At 34.6% G+C, this 20,756-nt stretch overlaps 1 protein-coding gene across 2 annotated transcripts in view; it reads left to right on the forward strand.

The window, feature by feature from the left end:
* LOC117329883 (protocadherin-9-like) overlaps positions 1–19,615 on the forward strand; it is a 37,395-nt gene extending 17,780 nt beyond the window's left edge. For both annotated transcript variants that reach the window (XM_033888095.1, XM_033888093.1), the window contains 4 exons: positions 9,888–10,014; positions 16,272–17,200; positions 17,605–17,677; positions 17,988–19,615. In XM_033888095.1, coding sequence (XP_033743986.1) covers positions 9,888–10,014; positions 16,272–16,570 — 426 coding nt within the window. In that variant the 3' untranslated portion in view covers positions 16,571–17,200; positions 17,605–17,677; positions 17,988–19,615. The remainder of the gene's footprint in view (positions 1–9,887; positions 10,015–16,271; positions 17,201–17,604; positions 17,678–17,987) is intronic.
* The last annotated feature ends 1,141 nt before the right edge of the window (positions 19,616–20,756 follow it).

Genomic DNA, 20,756 nt, shown 5'->3' on the forward strand with positions numbered 1-20,756 from the left:
TCTATAACTTTATAACTGCCTTCCTGTTAAAATTCACAGTTATAGAATTTTGTAAAAGAAAATATGTTGCCTAGCTCATTAGATACCAAACTACTTATTTGTTTTTAAAATTCAGCTGTTTCTAGGTGAGATGTATGTTGTGTAGCTGATAAAACCTCGATAATTTGAGTTTCCTGAAGAAAGCACACAATTGAACACATAATAGGAATCATTTTAACATGCTGCAAGACCCGCTGAGGAAAACTTTCCAAATGTTAGAGAAAAAAAAAACTTCCTTCACAGCAATAAACGAGTCAAATTGTCTCACAACTACTGGGGATGGTATACTAATTCAGGTTGCAAACGACGCAAGATTTTGGGTAATGACGAAAACGCTCTGGAGATATTGACAGATAATGAGTGAGAATAGTACATGGTAGTAAAACCTGGCGATGTAGAATCAGTGGATCTGCCCAGGACTGGTCCCTAGTGGTCACTAAAGTATAAACATACGCATAGCCTCTCTCTAGCTCTACAACCTGAACTTTCAATTACAGCTGGTGAAGGGTCTCCCTAGAATCAAGTTCTCAGGGAAGGAAAGGTCAGGTAAAAATGCAAGGGACTAATAAAACTTGCTCTCTCTGTCTCCACCTCAAAGCTCATTTTTTTCTCTGGTTTGAGGTGGTCTTAGTTCTAGCCGTCAGCCACTGGGCTAGACAAATAAATCTGGTGACATATATTGGAATTTGTGAATGTCTTATGAGGGTTTGACGTTATTGTTATATGGAAATCTTCAGTGAAATGAAGGATATAAGTGTCCAACATGCAAACTGTCATTGTATCTGGATTGTACGAGTAGTTCCGCAAGAAATATTACATTTCTTGCCTTGGGTCTTATGAGTTTGAAAATATCTTGGACATTAACTCGAAATTATGTCTTATCATTCTCTCGACAATACATATGTATGTTCTAAAAGATGGCAAAAACTTACTTGAGATTATAATCTCATTCCTGTTTCCATGGAAACATCTTAAATGACTATATATGGAAGTTTGTGAATTTGTGTCAAATGACTTCATGTCAATATCAACCTTGATTGTCAGTTGTCATAGCGATGTCCTGATTGACAGTAATGCCATAGAGATACGATGATACCTTGGTGACAGCCAATTTCGGCCAGATGCCTTCCCTGGAGTGGTCAGTAAAGACATCAGTAGAAGAAATCGGAAATAAATCTGTCTACAGTTCTAGAGAATATATCTGTTTTTTCGTTGATGACCTCAAAGTGCATTAGAGCAAGGGTCAATAAAATCCAGTGGGGTATGGGGCGATCCACTGAGACTGTGGAGTCAGTGAGATACACCGAGCCCTGGCTATATAAACATGACGTGGGCAGTAAGGATCGTAGGTTTGGCCCTAATGAGGGTACCCAGATGGACACAAAGCTCCAGGGACAAATTTTTCATCAGAGATTGAAGGACATTTAGATAAATCATATTGCTGTTGTACTTGTACCATTGACAAAGTCTATAGCATGAGAGATTTCCATTACTTTCATCTTCTAGGTACAACAAAGCCCTCACAGACTCCCAAAGTGTTTTATTCTCTAAACCAAAGCCAGGAAATCAATTTCTCCGATTAAATTTTTTTTTCGCCAGTATTTTTATGGAAGAGAACTGATATCGGCCTAAGTAAATTGTTTGGTGAATGTTTCCGCAGTGTGTTGTAGTGTGTTGGGGTCATGGTAGGAAGTCTGTGAACTCATTTTTACCACATAAGGACTGGTGCTGCAATTAGAATGTAAAACATGGGACATGAAATAGTAGCATATATAGCTGTCTCAATTGTAGAAAAGTTGTTTACACCACAATATTCAAAGCCATCATTAAAAAAATGTTTAATGAAAATGTTTCGTTAACACTCATTCTAACTGAAAACAAGATAAAAATGTTATAATGCCACTATGATATTTGTCCAGGCAGTTTTTTCACTGAGGGTTCATGTGATAATCCGAAAACACTTGAGACACCTTTTGAAATACAGTTGCCTATCAGTGAATAGGTAGATGTTAAGAAGACATTTAGATCAAGTAATGTTTTATATATTATCACGAATATTTCATATCATCATAGGACATGTAGATATACAACGGTCAGTTTTTCAATTTTTTATATTGTGTATATAATGTACCTCTAATTTATACATTATGCCATAGTTACTAGGATATTTCTTTAGAAGTCACTGAAATGTAGAAACATGAAATATGGACGATGTTGATTGTTTACTTGGAATAATTAGGTGACCGACGTACATATCATTATGTTGTAGCATCGCCCATTTTTTTTTTTTATCTACACACAGGATTTTTGTAACTTTATCCCCAACAGTAATTTTCCTTGACATATCAGTATAAACAATCTTCCAACTTTTTGTTTTGATAAATTGTGGCAAATTTGAGATAACATTTTGATTCAGTAGGTTTTGCAGATGACTTAAAAAATTTGTAAGGATGAAACATATTGCATCTAATGTACTTGATAAGAAAAAATATAAATAAATGCTTCATGAAAATCAAGTACTTTTTCCTGGCAGGAATTAATGTCACATTGCCACAAATGAATGTATAATGCCGAAAATGTCTATTCTGACGATAAAAATACTATTCTAAAACCCTAAAGATAAGTAGGTCAAAGGTACCCATCCTAAATTTTTTACAGAGTAAATAGGAGTGATATGCAAAAAATCTCCATGACAATTTATCAGGTAAAATTATGGGTTGTTTGAAGTTGTGCTGTGCCCAATGATAGCAAACTATTTCTATAGACTGAATTCAAATTTAATTCTTCTCCCTCGTAAATATTGGTATGATGTCTGCATGATTCAGCTTATTGTTTTCAAAGCTGCCTCCATGATGTTATAGAGTTTTTGTAGCACTTTGCATTCTGTCGATCAGAAATGGTTCACTGGCATGAAGCGAGAAATATGAAACTTGAAGGAAGTAATGGTCTGTCGCATTTTAAGAGATAGAGAATTGCATAAATCACATTTTGCGGAGAACCACTGAATCTCTCTACAATCAACACCGAAGCACACAAGTATGCTACCTTTTTTACACCCTTCGTAACAGATCGTTTATCATACTCCGTAATTAAATTTAGAAACATCATGCAGGGTTTAGAAGAGGGAACAAATTTTTGTGTAGATAATTTAAGATGAAACTTTAAGGAAGAATGGGTTATATTTTAAAGACTTGTTTTTTATGATCTCTGAGTAATCGGCACAAGTAAAAAAAAAAATGGTATGTAAAATATTAAAATAATTCGCACCAGACGTAATACAGTTGCACATTTTTGAAATTTCCTTTTTATTATTGAAATTATACAGATGCGTATAATAATGTGCTTCTGTTTTAAATTGTGTGCCGATGTTATTTGTGTGGTTAGCCTTTCTTTAGACACATAGTAACCATTAGTAACAGCCAGAGTCAATTATTGTGGTTCTGAGTCTTACACATGTCAATTTAAACCAGTTTTATAAATGCACCCGTGTCTGCCTTCACTGGGGCCCCTAACCCTCCCACCGGGCGACTCTGCCGTACTCCGGGACGTGGTTCACTAACAATCATGGAGCCACATGCCCTGTGTGGTTCTGAACCTTAGCAACCTCATCCGTTTACATTGCCTGGCTTTTGTCATTTTTAACTCCTCTTTTTACTTAAATACAATAGTTATTTTACCATACTGACTTCCTGTGCCTAGCGTATCTGTGTTAGCCTCTAAGTCAAAAGAGGAAGCATTTTGAAATATTTGGCATCACATTTATTTTCAAGCACTTGGCTTATTTGTAGAATTGGGATTTCAGTGAAACATTAAGTTATTTGAGAAAAACAGTCTTCCTGTAGTTGGCACAAATTTTGTTTTCAATTTTTGACTCATTTGTGAATTGTTTTTGAAGAAAGGTTCCGTTATCTTGGAGACGCTGTCTGCCTTCCGTAGGGGTTTATTTACAACTTCCGTTTCCTTGTATCATTACGATAGGTTGGGAGGAAGCCAGCTTTTATCCTGGTAATAAAACAATGACAAGCTGTAGAGATCAATCTATTGGAAATTGACTTTTTTATATATATATTTTTTTTTTGCTATTGTGCTATTTTTTTTTCCGAATTGATTCCTATTTCGGGTCTGATATTCATGAGGAAAATGTGAAATGAGACTGGATACCAAACATTAACAGTATGCTGTACTGGGTATTGTTACGATTCAAGGTAATGTCCGTTCCTGTTCCAAATTCTTACACTAAAACATGAATTAACACACAAATATTTATCCACAACGAAGCAGTTTGTTTCTTTATACTCAATCAGTATATTATATATCTATATAAAAAAAGTTACACAGTCAATATTTCAAATGTTTGATAATTTTGATATGCATATATACATATACCACACCAATTTTGCTCTATTCACAAGCTCAATCTTAGGGGTGGGGAGACTGGAACATGATCCCAAACGTCTCTGCTCAGCTGTTGTTGTTTCATCTGTACCCTCCTAATACCATGTATTCATATTTTTATTTAAGGGCATATGCTACATATGAAACAAAACTTGAATGGCTCTCTGCAGTGTTAATGTGACTGTTATCCTCTGTGTTCATTTGTTAATTCTATATAAAGATATATTTATCTAGAAGGAGAAATAATTATGTATATACATGTTTATGTCATATACCCTTCTCCAAAACAATAGTTTGGTACAATGTGTTGAGTATGTTTTCATTGATGTTCAAGCCAGGTGATGAAGGCCAGGTCCGGCGAGGGCAGGTCTCCGCTCTGAACCCGATTTATTGTCCAGTTATAGTTCCCACTGGCAAATAGCGGGCTGCTCCCCGTCTGAGGGATGCACTTAAAACCCAATAAACCTTCAAGGTTTTGAGAATGAGCTGACAGAAATTGCAGGTTTACTACATCTAGCCCATGAAGACTTTCTGACAGACGGTTCTATAGACACAGAAGTTACGAGGCTTCCTCATTAACTTGTTCTTTTGTCCGTTCCATACTCATCACAGAATTCTCTTCCAAATTTTATGTTTTCCAGATTAAAATCTTAAAATTTACAAGGAAAAACAAATGTTTAGGAATTCTAAAGATATTTTACAGCTGCCACAAGAAAATGGCCAAGGGATGAAGGGATTGGAATGATCATTTTATGGCTTGACAGAAAATTCTTTATAATTATAAGAATTTCTTGACCTGAATTTCCGAGTCCATACACTCAAACTTAAGACAGGATTTGACATTAACAAATACATAGGGGCAGTGACCACTGTCTTATCAGTAATTAGGGGTACACAAGTCAGAACAAATCAACCAAAAGTAAAGGAGAGTTCTGAGAAGGGCAGTAACTGTCCAAAAACTCCTTTGAGCCTTGTTGGTCGGCTGTGCTGGTAGAAATGTTTATAGCTCACCTGTTGTCAGGGTCAGCACCAGCTGGGAACCTTGGCAAGGACCAAACATACAGAGCATAGCTGAAGGCTTGAGTTGATGTGAATCTCGGATGCTATCTGTAGTTTCCTAAATTGATCTAAATGTTAGGAGTATATTGTCAAGTAATATGGTTGGTGGATGTTGTTTTTGTCATTAACTGAGACAATTACATCTGTTTTTCCTTCATTTCTTATTTCCCAGCCCATAATCTCAGTCCATCTGATAAAGGATTATGGTGTCATAAAAAGGGACGTAACTGACTCCTAGGTCACCAGAAAAGGGCAGATATGTCAAAACATTTCTATTGACCATATATAACTACATTGTACACACAACTTGCTCAAACTTGTGTATTTCATGTCGGCCGTCCTTCAGACAGTGGTATTGATCAGTTTTCGGATATAAGAGTTTAACGGGGTGCTATAACTTCTTTTGTCTATAATACAACCGCTGTAAAGCACACAACTGACAATTCATGCCAGGGTTATATCGTTAAGAACCAAGAATTTCAAAAACCTGAAGAAAACTTAAAATCTAACAATTTTATAGGGAAAATATCTGATTATTCTTCGAAGCAACCAGTATACAGCTGAAAGTAGTGCTGAGTATCAGTGTTGTAATTCATTGGCTTTAAAATTAAACTATGCCCTCACCCATGTGGTTCATCTCAGACGGAGATAAATTGTTCTGATTCAATACCCTGGAGGAAAACATATATTGCTCATCGAACAGGTAACTGGGTGAAACTGGCACAGTTTATCATAAGGGAGTCTATGTAATTCATTTGCCCACGTTTAAATTGCTTTTACTGTGCTCCTAATTTTGTCAATCTGTTTACATACTGAATGAAGGCTTTGATATTTGACTGGAACCAGAGATTCTTCCTATGATTTGAAAATCAATTTTACTTTTACCCAAACAAAAAAAGTACATGATTCCCCGGAAATTGAACCTGGTGCCCTCATATGGGGATTTTGCAGATTGCAATTGGCCACAGTACGTGTTACCACCGGGGGTGACTAATATAAAAGTATTTACACCAAATCAACAGCTGAATTGTAACTGAAAGCACGGTTGAAAAAGTCCAATCAAACTGACAGAAGCCATCATTTCCTGGTGTGTAGGACAACATTGTTCATAGAACATCTTTTAATTGGCGCCACATTGACCTTTTGAAATTGCTACAGTATCTGCTCACAAAATAATCTGCAGCAGGAAGATCTAGCCACTCAACAACTACCAGGTATTATGCACTCTTCACCTGTCGGCAAATTATGTGATTATTTTTGACGTATATAAGATGACTACAATGATTTGGTCTGACGGCCTCTCGGAGGGGGCTTGTGTGTTGGCCCCCAGGTAACTATTAAGTGCCATTATAAACCTTGCTGGATACTTTTCAGAGGGGCTGAACAGCCAAAAGGCAGGTTTACACAAAACCTTACAGTGACAAAATGAACAATATTGAAAAGCTACCTTCTTGTTGATAACTAACTGTCGTGCAGCTTTTGAAGATGAAAATAAGCTACAAACTATTGTCAAGAAGTTTGAGGTTTTGATCTTTAGTTCCCCTACTGAAAAAGCTATTAAATGCGGATTTGAATTTGATGGAGCAGATTTAATTGGTTTTAACACAAGTGCCTTTGTGCCATGGCTCAATAAAGAAAGAAGAATGCTGCAGAAATTGGCTGAATTATCCCTTCATGTCATGGGTACCAGAAATAAATTCTTCGAAATGCTTTTTTTCTTCTTAGACATTGTTACATGTTGGAATGAGAAAAATAAAATCTTGTAATTGTCTTGAAATTTTATCTTATTTTAAAAAGACTTGATTTATCGGGAAATTATTTGAGAGCTGAACTAACTTGCGTATCTGTTATATTTGTCTTTATTTTGGCTGCCTATGTAGATGTTTTTTCAGAATGACAGAATGTTTGTAATGAAGTGTTACTAAGATGTGAATTCCAGTTACTTAATTCCAATGCTCAAATAATCCCTAAAACCTCTGGAATGTTGAAAGCCATTTGAGGAACATTTGAAACTTAAGACTTGGTTTTGGGAGTTGCTGGCTTGTTGAGTTTATAGGGGATGAGTGAGTCAAATCAGATGGTCACGGGCTTATCAAGCTCTTAACAGTGACAGTATCGGGGGATAGTGGCAATCGGTTAAATAGAAACGACTTATCTCCATATTTCTGACATTTGATTGAAATATACTGCATTTCACTCTTAACGAAAAAAGTCTCAACGGGTAACTGCCTTGAAGATTTATTATCAAGATTTTTCCTCGGTGAAAGGTTGCTTTCAACACGACCCTCTGGAGTACAAAAAATATCTGTCTAAATTTCAATATCTGAAGTGAAAGAACTTCTCAGCTGGAATTTGGAAGTCTTCAATTCTCTTCCGTAAAACCCGCCACCATCACTACATACAGTGTATTACTAGCTTACACCCCTGAATTCAGAAGTGGAATATCCCCTGTTATGATATTGGAACATACCATTGTAATATTTAGGTGAAATTGATGCCTACAGAAACAATATTAAGTCTTTTTGCTATTTATTTTACTTTAGAAAATCTATCTTATGTCTATTGCAAATATTGACGTAGTTTATATATATAGTTAGAAGCTGAGGAAAATATTGTATTGTTATAGGATTACTTTTCACACATACCAAGAATCTATTGTTATTTGTCTCTATTAATATCATTGGCAATATTTTTGAATGAATTAATAATAACTTTGAATTTGGATTGAAAAAATATTTTAAGCAATATTATCATATTTCAGGAATATACCAGTAATAAATTTTTAGGAAACTAATCTAATTATTATTGAAAAATATTTCATTATGATATTATTATAAGTTTCAAAAAAGGAAGTTATTGTCATTGAAAGAGACATTAAAATTGTAATGAAAAATGTTTGTGATGAATACTTGGTGGTATATCACATATTAAATTGACTTCTAAACCTTTAAATATTAAATTGAAAACAAAATTATTGAGTTTGATTTAGGCTAGGTCTTATTTGAATTAAACACTGTTTTGGGTGACACATGAAATTTGGCGTGAAATTTGACCATAATAGTAATAGAGTTGTCAGTCCATTAAATAACTATTGATGGGCCAACAAACCTGTTATGTATATATGTATAGGTAAACTATCGGCTACCTGTCGTCAATCCATTACAATTCATCAGTAAACGCTGCGAACAAAGGCTCGACGTGACAAACAGACATACCCAACATAAATATGATTTGTTAACGGCTGTTTGGACATTCAGAGATTGATCTATAGTTGGTGACAAAGCATTTAATTTGTTAACTTATCGCTTGATTTGAAGCAGAAAAGGTAGTCGATTTAAAGTCGAGATAGACATCGGGCTATCAGGATTTGCCCGAGGGTTCTAGGGATCTGGTTAGAATCTACAGCCGTCTGTTTGAAGGAAATGACGCACCCGGTCTTCCCTTAAGGATCTATCGCCTACGTACAACTAGGTCTAAACATGTATTGCCAAATACTGACTAATATACCACATTGTCTTGAAATCTAAAATACGATCTTGAAATGTACGAAAACAATACACGGTTTACCAAGTAGATTAAGAAAGATGTATTTTTAGGCTATTTTAGATAGTACAGAAGTGTGTGCACAATTTGTTGATTGGCGATGAGATAGAGACCTATTATTTCTGCTCTTGTGAAGTTGTTTTTTTTAAATGGATCAGAAACATAGTACATTACACAAAATGTGTGTTTATCCTTCTCTCAAATTCAAATGGCAATTTTTGGTTGTTTTCATATACATGTATCGCAAAATTAGTGTAGAAATTTCAAGTTAGAATTTTGGGTAAAATTGCCACAATTCCAAATTCTCACTGTTTGAGGATGAGAAAAATGGAGCATGATCTTAATTTGATTAAAAGATTGCTTTCTGCTGAAATATAGATTTATGAATTTGTTTTAAGTCTTTTTTGTGTTCTTCTCAGTTATAATAAATTCAGTCTGGGTAATACATCACACATAGCAATTAAATGGACATAAAAGCATAATCTGTTTGGCTGTGATTAACGATAATTGACCGTCCGTTCTACGCTTTAAAATCTTTAATTACATTACCGAACCCATCCACAGGAATCTGGATAGGCCTCATCTTGAGTTATGTGATGTATTGTTTCATATCAAATGATATTCTTCACTCCGGAGACAAATCTTAAGCTGAAAACACTTGGATGAATTATAGCATTCTGTTTGATTAAATCTTTATTTCTTCATTTCAGATCAATTAAAAAGTTTGGAATTTTCTTCTTTCAGAATAAATATTTCGCAATTTTATATGAACCTTTAATTTCTTCAATAATGATTGTTTTGTTGTTTTTTTAAGTTTATTAATGATGTTTTCCATATTTTTGTCATTGCAGAGCAAGAATTTTCCCAAGAAACAGGATGACAATCACAGTATTGTGTCCGGCGACACAAACGCCAGCGACAGTGGTCGTGGAGGCAGTGACGATGAGAACCATGCGCCCAAACCCCCGCACACCACAAGTAATTACCTTTGTCATATCTAATAACTAACTCAACAAAGGTCATTAGTCAAGCTGTTTATCTCCATTAAACTTAACCTCTCGTTAACCCCGGCTCACCTTCAAGGTGAGGCTTGTGTCCAGACGTCATTAGCTGTATCTACAAATCTTTGTCTGACAGAGACAAAGTGTCCATTCAAATATAAAATATACCAACTCTTATATAAAACATCACAACTCTTACATAAAATATCACAACTCTTATAAAAAATGTCACAACATATAATATCACAACTCTTACATAAAACATCACAACTCTTACATAACAATATTACAACTCTTACATAACAATATTACAACTCTGACATAAAATATCACAACTCTGACATAAAATATCACAACTCTGACATAAAATATCACAACTCTTATATAAACTATCACAACTCTTATATAAAATATCACAACTCTTATATAAAACATCACAACTCTGACATAAAATATCACAACTTTTATATAAAATATTACAACTCTTATATAAAACATCACAACTCTTACATAAATTATCACAACTCTTACATAAATTATCACAACTCTTATATAAAATATCACAACTCTTATATAAAATATCACAACTTTTATATAAAATATTACAACTCTTATATAAAACATCACAACTCTTACATAAATTATCACAACTCTTACATAAATTATCACAACTCTTATATAAAATATCACAACTCTTATATAAAATATCACAACTCTTATATAAATTATCACAACTCTGACATAAAATATCACAACTCTTATATCAAATATCACAACTCTTATATAAAACATCACAACTCTTACATAAATTATCACAACTCTTACATAAATTATCACAACTCTTATATAAAATATCACAACTCTGACATAAAATATCACAACTCTTATATAAAACATCACAACTCTTATATAAAACATCACAACTCTTATATAAAATATCACAACTCTTATATAAAATATCACAACTCTGACATAAAATATCACAACTCTTACATAAAATATCACAACTCTTATATAAAATATCACAACTCTTATATAAAATATCACAACTCTTATATAAAATATCACAACTCTTATATAAAACATCACAACTCTGACATAAAATATCACAACTTTTATATAAAATATCACAACTCTTATATAAAATATCACAACTCTTATATAAAATATCACAACTCTTATATAAAATATCACAACTCTTATATAAAATATCACAACTCTTATATAAAATATCACAACTCTGACATAAAATATCACAACTCTGACATAAAATATCACAACTCTTACATAAAATATCACAACTCTTATATACAATATCACAACTCTGACATAAAATATCACAACTCTTATATAAAACATCACAACTCTTATATAAAACATCACAACTCTTATATAAAATATCACAACCCTTATATAAAATATACCAACTCTTATATAAAACATCACAACTCTTATATAAAATATCACAACTCTTATATACAATATCACAACTCTTATATAAAATATCACAACTCTTATATAAAATATCACAACTCTTATATAAAATATCACAACTCTTATATAAAATATACCAACTCTTATATAAAACATCACAACTCTTATATAAAATATCACAACTCTTATATAAAATATCACAACTCTTACATAAAACATCACAACTCTTACATAAAATATCACAACTCTTATAAAAAATATCACAACTCTTATATAAAATATCACAACTCTGATATAAAATATCACAACTCTTACATAAAATATCACAACTCTTATATGAAATATCACAACTCTTATAAAAAATATCACAACTCTTATTTAAAATATCACAACACTTATATAAAAATATCACAACTTTTATATAAAATATCACAACTCTTATATGAAATATCACAACTCTTGCATACAATATCACAACTCTTACATAAATATGCGTTTATTAGCACTAATTATCATATAGAAATTTTAAACCATTCAAAAATATTTCTAGAATTGTTTTAACATGATCCTTTTTATAAAGATGATATTTTTCCAATTTTCTCTGCATTATGATTATAGAAAATAATATTGTCTTTTAATTTCTAACAGTCGTTTTTAAAACAATGTTTTCGTTTCTTACGAATAAATTGTATCCAACCCATGAGTATGGAATATACCGTCTATCACCCTTTGTAATCCAGAAAAATTATCAAGTCTGTCTCTACAAATAATCCCATCCTCCACACAAAAATGTTATCTGGAATTAATTAAAGACTGACTCTGTGACTTAAAAAACAAAACTATTTTCAAAAATGTAAAAGATAAATGTCTTCTTCAAACTTAATTAGGAATGTCTGCCAGAGCTAATACCCCTCAATCTGTACAAGTGAATTTGAAGCGAAATATAGGTATGCTGGGAATAACGGCACCTTACACATACTGGTATAGGAGCTTTCATAAGGTCTGGCTTAGAAACTTCATCTAAGTAAATAAATTTCTCTTTCTATTTCGGTACAGTTACACTATCAATGACCTCCGTGATTACTATAATACTCACAAAGTGTGTTTTTAGTACAAACATGTTTTTTGTATGAAGCACTCCAGGATTGGTTAAGTGAATCTTACCAATAACATTCTGAAACCATTGCACTTTATCAGTTTCCCTTGCTTCATATTTCTAAATGTCATAGGCACCTTTTATATGATCCTCCCCCCTACCGTACGACCTGTCCATCTGTCGGTACTCCTTAACCCATTAACCAATTTCAACAAACCTCTTTACGCATGATTGCTATACTATGCAGTTATAGATAATTGTGTTTGTAGTTTTGAGATTTATTTTTTCCAGAGTTATTGCCCCTTTCGTATTTTGTTAATTCGAAGCCAGTATTGAATACTGTACCTTAACTTAATGAATTAACAGAAAACATTGCGGGGCTGGTGTATATAGGGAGAATATACGATCCATGGGATTCATGATGGCTACCATGCATGCTTGCTTGATCTGTGATTGGCTGTAAAAATTTGAGTTATACTCTATTGAGCCAAATTCGTTGAAACAAATTTCTGTACGTAAGATGGTTGTTACAATAGTTGATCTGATGATCTGGAGTTCAGTTTTATTACATGCATCTGAATTTCATCATTTACCATGCTGCATTTCCGATTATTGAGGAAGTTCAAATGACATTCATATAGCTGTATATTTTGCAATTGATGAATTTTTCATTCTAACCATTTTCATTGTCAGCTTACATTTGTAGTTTAACTGGGATTTTCACCCCAACATATCTTTCCCGATGATGACACCGTATGATGCTATAACCTGTTCTGGTGTCATTACGGTGGGAAATAAGCTAATTTATTACAAAGTTACAAAAAGCCTCATTCGAGTTCTGGAGATCAGTTCTGTGCTGTATGTTGGTAAGAACATCAAGCATTGGAAGATCTTGGCATTGATTTCATGCCTTTGTAACGTTGATGCTTAATAAGTCTACAGAACCAGACAAATCACTAAACTACTCAAAAAAGACAGAACATATTTAGAGTTTTAATTCTTTTTTCTGCAATATTTGTCAAAATGAATCTCGCCCCGAGAGAATTGGAAAGATGAACGTTCTCTCCAAATATTTCAGCAATGGACTTATAAATGTACACGACTGTCTGCTATGATCGTAATTCTTTTAAATCAATATTTTACCATGGGAAGCCGTATTGGGTAAACAGGGACAGTGTACACACACACTTAGGACACCTGACCAAGCCTTTGACCACCTCTGACCGACACCCGCACACCTTTTTCACAGCTAACTGCTTACATCACACTGTTAGCTCTGGTATTTCGCTATTTACACCCGCGATCTGTTAATTGATTTAGATGTTTACAAATATGTTTGGCCTTCTGTCCTCAAAATTTAAAGTAATTAAATCTTGACATTCCAAACAAAAGCATTCTGACCTTGTTGATGCTATAAGCACTAGTTCTGTGGTTTGCTGAAGCTTGTTATAGCATCTGATACACTTGGGCCTGTTATTAATTTGATGTTCCAGTCTCATTTTCGTGGTAATTTGGGGTATTTTCTACATCATTAAAGGTTTGATGTACTAAAAAATGGCCAAGGGTAGTTATTACAAATATCTTCACACAGGTGAGAACTGGGTCTAAACTCAGGTGTTTGTAGGGAGTTTCGATGCATTGTTGCAGCTCAGCTAAATAGAGGAGGGGTCTGATGTAGGGTTTTGTCCGCCACCCCATGAGGCAGATGTTCAAGTTTTGTAAACTTGATATGGAAACACTTCACTGAACAATGGCAGGGCTAATCCTGTCTCACTGGACACTGGTCTGATCGGTCACTCATTGTCCATCTCAGGGGCTGGTCTTTGATGCTGGACATGTTTCCTTTTTGTTTGTTTGTCCTTTTGACCAGTGGAAGCACAACAAACAGATCATTACAACTTGTATCAAACCCTCTTGGTCACACTTAATTGTCCACTTGTAGACCTGGATCCCCTGGTATACTGCTATAACTAGTTCATTTCACAAATCTCTTTTCCCTTGTTGCTCAGCTAACAAGCCTTCGGTCTCATTCTTAATTGTTCATTTGCAGACTGGATCTTTCTTCTAACTAGTTTGGGCATGAAATCAAGTTCTCTAACTGAGTAATGAACATTGAAATAGATTAGGGTGTCCAAAGATGATTGAAGTCACTGTCTCCGACATCAGGGGCCTGTGACCCAATGTCAGGCTGTTGGGAAAACATTGTCAGAACCTAACATGTCTGTGATGTATGTAGGCCCCTGGAGGACAGCATTTCTCTAGAAAACTTCAGACATTTTTCAAATGAGTTTTTTTTTAATCTGTCATATGTAAAATTCCGTCTGAGCTCCTGTGACCTAGCTCACATATGGCTTGATTTTGGAGATGAATGTCACACATCCATGAAGTTGTTAAATACATGTACTCAAATCTGATAGACAAGTGTTGTGACATTGAAGTAATTTATGAATATGTTTTGAACATTATTTTTTCATATTTTCAATTGAATTTGAAAATTTTCGATGAATTTATGCTCAATTTAAAAACAGAAATACAAGAAAAGGTATAAATCTTGACAGTTAGATTACTTGCAGCATTTCAAGTAATCCTCACCTTTCTGATTTGTCACTTTGGGCTAGGTTAAAAGAAACCTGTTTAAATTGACCCTTGAGTATTCTGACATCTTCTCTTATTTGACCCTTGAGTATTCTGACTTCCTCTGTAACCTTAACTGTTTAAATAGATTAAAACCAAGTCTTTTACAATTCTTTTCTAGACCAAATCTGCAGGTATCACACCACAGCTATAAAGTGATGTGTGCAGGTTGTAACATTTAGGAAATATCTCAAATAATATTCTCTAATGATTCTATCCGAACTATCACCGTACCTGGTGCCCTTAGCATTAAGTAAGGTTAAAAGTACTTTCTCAACAATGCTTTAATGTCTCTCGTTATGTTTTAATGGCTAACGAAGAAATGCTTCATTATGATTGTCAATGGTAGAGTCAATTATGAGATATAATTAAGAAACATTAAACATCAAAAGTTTTTTGTTCAGATTTTGTTTTTACATTACAATATTTGATAAGAATTGAGTTATAGCTTCTAGCATATTTTGCATCACCTGACAAGATGCTATGAAGCTTACACCAAATGGTTCACCAAATTTAACGAGCAATTCAGAAACAACAGAATTCTAGAAGGTGTCATCAGATTTGCAGGCTTGCAATAATTTTTTTTTGTTTGATATGGGACCGTTTTCTTCCATTATTAATGCTCCAAGGCCGTGGGGATTAATGCAGAAAATATTTAATCGTGTTTGATTTTCACAACATGCTGTGCAGTGCCAATGCTGTTCACAATCGCCCACTCTCAATCCTGTCTCCAATTCCTTATCAACATTTTCCTGTTTTAAATAACAAGTACTTCACCATTAACACCTTGTATAACATGCCGAAAACAGATTCAGGGCCCAAATCTGGAAATTTTCTTGTAAATCATCCATAGCTGGAGGGACCATTAGCCAGAAAAACGACACCTATTTTTAGAGTGGAAATAAGCTGTAGTTTAAAAAGGCAGCCAATTAAATGCCTTACAGTTGTTTTTCTTCAAAAATCAATTATTCAAATTTAAGTTGATATTTGCTTTAGGTGATAATTACATAAATTAGTAGTAATCAGATTTGAAAAGAGATTCTAAAGTTGTATTTTTTCATTCATTTTAGGTACATTCCACGACCCAATTCCTCAGAAATCATGGTTCGAGTTCCAGAGACCACAGAATCGGGAGATGCAAACATTTTCATTACATCGCCCTGGGCCAGGATCTCCTTCAACGAGCTCCAAACCCAACAGTTATCGTGACTTTTTGTCTAATTCTGTCTCAAATGTCCAGATACATGTGACGGCTGAGAAAACTCATCGGCCAAAAAATGGCCTCAATAACATTTCGTTTGACTCGGGAAAGTTCTCACCCGCTCCAACGATTGACATTTCGCAGGACTACAGGGATTGTGTAGTATGACGTTGGTGCGAGTGTAAAGAATTTTTTTATATATTACCTGAAGAAATTATATTGGCTTTATTGTGTTCATGTGCTTGTTTGCTGGAATCTCCTAGGATCCTAAATTTTTACGATTGGACGACATCTCGATGTTCATTATCTGTATCATATTACTACAGGACTACACAGAACTGTCAGGGCTTTTCACCTGGATTCTGGGGATGTAGGTTACCCTGAACCATAAAGAAGGTCAAGGTCACAGAAAAGCTGTGCAAAAATGTCAAAAGTTCATGAACTTATAAAGAAAGAAAGATGAACTTATGAAGCTGATCCCACGTCACATGACACAGTGTGTTACCCTGAAGGCTGAGTCACATGACACAGTGTGTTACCCTGAAGGCTGAGTCACATGACACAGTGTGTTACCCTGAAGGCTGATCCCAAGTCACATGACACAGTGTGTTACCCTGAAGGCTGATCCCAAGTCACATGACACAGTGTGTTACCCTGAAGGCTGATCCCAAGTCACATGACACTCTGTCACCGTAGGCAGATGCTATTCTGGAAAGGATGAAGGAGGATGGCATAATGGAAATAGAACAAAAAAACCTTCAAAAGCCTCTTTTTATCCCATTTTTCTGACTGCTGCTGGTGAGTTGTGCTATTAAGAGTACATGCATGCTAGTTCCCATCGTGTTCATTAAGAAAATGATATTGACATTAATGAATGAAGGTTTCCAATTATTTTCGGAAAGAAAGCCTAAGCGTTGTTAAAGTCGCCGGATTCATGATCAGAACAATATTTGTCTGTAGGGAATAGAAAAAAATGAAATTTGACAAGATGCGAAATGGATCATAGACCAAATCTGCTAGTTAAAGATAATGTAAAATTTCTCGCACCACATACCGTCTGTCATCTGCCGTAAAATGTTTGACACAGTATTACGGACTGAACAGTGCAATGTTAGCTTCGGCAGGCTGTGTTTATTTCTTATGTCTGCCGATATTTGATAACTTGTGATGTACTGAGTAATATAATATCATGTTTTCTCTAGGCTGATGATCTTGCCTTACGCAATAATAGCCATGCAGCATGCTCAACGTTCGCTTCCCTGTGACACAATGAAGGTAATTACACGACATGTAAATCATCTTCGGTCTTATTCCTGTAATAACCATCCACCTCTATCTTATATATACATAACAACTCTGTGAAGGTGTCAAACTTCAATCCCAATTCAATAACAAGATTTTGAAGCTATGAATTTTAAAATAATGTGACACAAAAATTTCTAAGAATTGATGTTGAGGTAATGATAGTATGATGCGATAATTAGGTGTCTGGGTAATATATATTATTTATATATGTCATTTTGTATTCTGAAAAATGGTTATGGATTTCTCCTTATTGTTACAGTTTGATTTCTTATCTCTTCAGAGATCTGCAAATGACAAAGAGCATTTGGTGATTTACTGCTTCAAGAGACCGTAATGGAGCAGTCCTTGTTTGGTGTGTAAATAACACAACACCAAATGCCACGGAAGATGGAAACAGCCGTGTTTTAAATGGCAAGACAGTGGAGATTTGGTGTGATAGGAATTAGAAGAGCTATTATCCAGTATTTGGGAGAGGCTGACAGAACATTAGTCGTTTGGACCTAGGACTTATGGGTAATCGCTTGTCTACATCTTCAGATCATAAATCATATCTATTGTTCTGGTATCTCCACCACACGATCTAACCTCTTACCCATTCTTACACCAGAATCACCGAAATTGTTCTACGCTCGCCGTATCCATTTGTTTGAGATATTACTGGTGTTTTGCCTCCCTACAGATCAATATACAGATAAGCATGGTTTTATATTAAACGTTCCCGTACCTATTTGGAAGCCATACATTTCCCCGCAATATTACATAGTAAATTGTTAGAGTAATCGGACAGAAGTAATGTGCGGTCTCCCAAAGGGGCGCGGGCCTGGGGGGAGTCGTCGAGGCACTGGGCTGATAGTGCAAATTACATGTCACATTGGTGACATATGGAGGGAAAGATTCGATGGATTCCAGCATTCCTCATTCAACGTGTATAAGAGAAAACCGTTGCATGTGAATACCAACAATTACACAACTATGGAGCAGGATTGTTTGGAATGGTAACTGACTCCTTAGAGGTGTTTATCATATAAAATATCCTACATAGGGACAAATTATGTTATTATGAAAGGTCGATGTGAACATGAGTATAAAATTAGGAAATTGTGCATGAGTTATGTGCCAAATGTGTAAATATTTTTGTATGTTTGATGATCTACAAGACCATGCTCCCAGTATTGTAGTATGAGCCTTAGAGAGGCATGACAGCTCATGTATTCTGGGGATGTTGTAGACGACCTCGTCTGTCAGGGATGGTCACACTCTCCCTTGCATCACTAGCTTCTAACACAGTTTTGTTTTGTGTAATTTAAAGCTTAGTGTTACGTTAGCGAATGCTTGACTGGTTCCTGATGGGAGAACTAAAGTGTGGGAGTATTTAGGGCCAGTTTTGTTCTCCAAGGAATTAGTGATGAGGTTAGGAGTGGGCTCCAGCTAGCTACATTATATGCATGGTACTATTTCAGCTGTACCATTTAATCCAGAATAGGATTTCTTTCCTCACTGTATCTTCTTTTTTGAATTCTTAATCTCCACCCATTTTTGAACATCTTGAGGAAGAAAGTGACTTAAGTTTTTATTAGGAGTTTAACAACATAATTCCATAACCCTTGTTCCTCCCATCAACCCCCCAAATAGCTTTGATTTTGTTTCATTAGAGAAATCTGTTGTACAGACTGGTGAAAGGTACGTTACCTTCGTAGGATACAATCATGTCATTATCACATTCATTTGGTCCCCTTGGCTGCTACTAATTTAGGGAATTGAAATTGGCTGCAAATTTTTCAAAAATTATATTAAGAAAATTAGACATTTTAAATAAGTCAGGAAATTATTAAGTAGCAGTTATAGCTGGGGTATACAGATATACAACTTTGTACATTGTACATGTATTGGTACATGGGGGGGGGGGGGGGGGGGTCAGGTATACCTACATAAAAAGAGAAAAAAAACATATAATAATCGTGGAGAAATATATTGTAAGATATTAATGCCCTTAAAAGCCTTTGATTGATTTGACTCCAGTCTGGAAACTGCTGGTATGACCTATTTAATACCTATCCAAGTTGTAGAAAATATAGGTCATGTTTTAACCAGTTACGGGCATGTGTACCTATGTTGTCAAATTCCCAAGACAATTTTTTTGTTTTTGAAAAAAAAAAAGGGAAAGCAATTGTAGCCAATTTGGAATGGATATAAGTCTTTCACAAGTAAGACGCTTTCTATCGCTGGGTGTTTTTTATATGTCTATCGGCAAAAAATTCATGAATTTTCAAAGAGGCCTAATCTCGATAAATGGCATTCTGCCATTTTATATTGGTACATTGACTGTTTGGTTAACTTCCTCAGTTAAATTACTGGATCGTCTTTTAAAACAATGGAATTGATCACTCCCGGGTACTTCTCCATTTTTTGAATTCACTCAAATTTATGTACTTTTCATTTGAGTTTTCATGCATTCAAGATCGTCCTCTAAAGACCAAATGAATGATGATGTTTATTTTGTGGGGTTTTTTTATTATAGGACAGAAAAACCTTGTAAATTCATGTTTGATATTATTGATTATTAAACATTTTTATATGCTGTTTAGCTCATATGAGCTTATGCCATAACACAGGGTCCTTAATCCATCAAATATTTCTTCTTAAAACACAACTTCTCTGGTAACTCTGGATGAATTTTGATCATTTAGGGTCTGGAGCATCCATTGGTGATAGGGGTTCTTGTACTTACGGTCAGCCGGCCCCCTCAGAGGCACAGGTCCAATAAGAGAAATAGAGGTTAAATTTTTAAACTGAATTTGATGTCAATCCTCTTTGGAATCATGAAAGCAAATGTTCTATTTATATAATTCTACCATAGATGAGAATGGTTTGCTATGATTGCTGAAAAATGCAGGACATCTGAAAAAGCCACATTAAAAGCTTGTATATGATATTTTGATTAAAACTTTATCAAAAGAAGCCAAATGCGACCTTTTAACTTATATAAAAGCAAAGTTGAAAATTTAAGTCATTAGTTTGCAGATTTAGTGAGAAAGAGTTATGTACTCGA

The sequence above is a fragment of the Pecten maximus genome, chromosome 6 (genome assembly GCF_902652985.1).
Source record: "Pecten maximus chromosome 6, xPecMax1.1, whole genome shotgun sequence".
Taxonomy (NCBI): domain Eukaryota; kingdom Metazoa; phylum Mollusca; class Bivalvia; order Pectinida; family Pectinidae; genus Pecten; species Pecten maximus.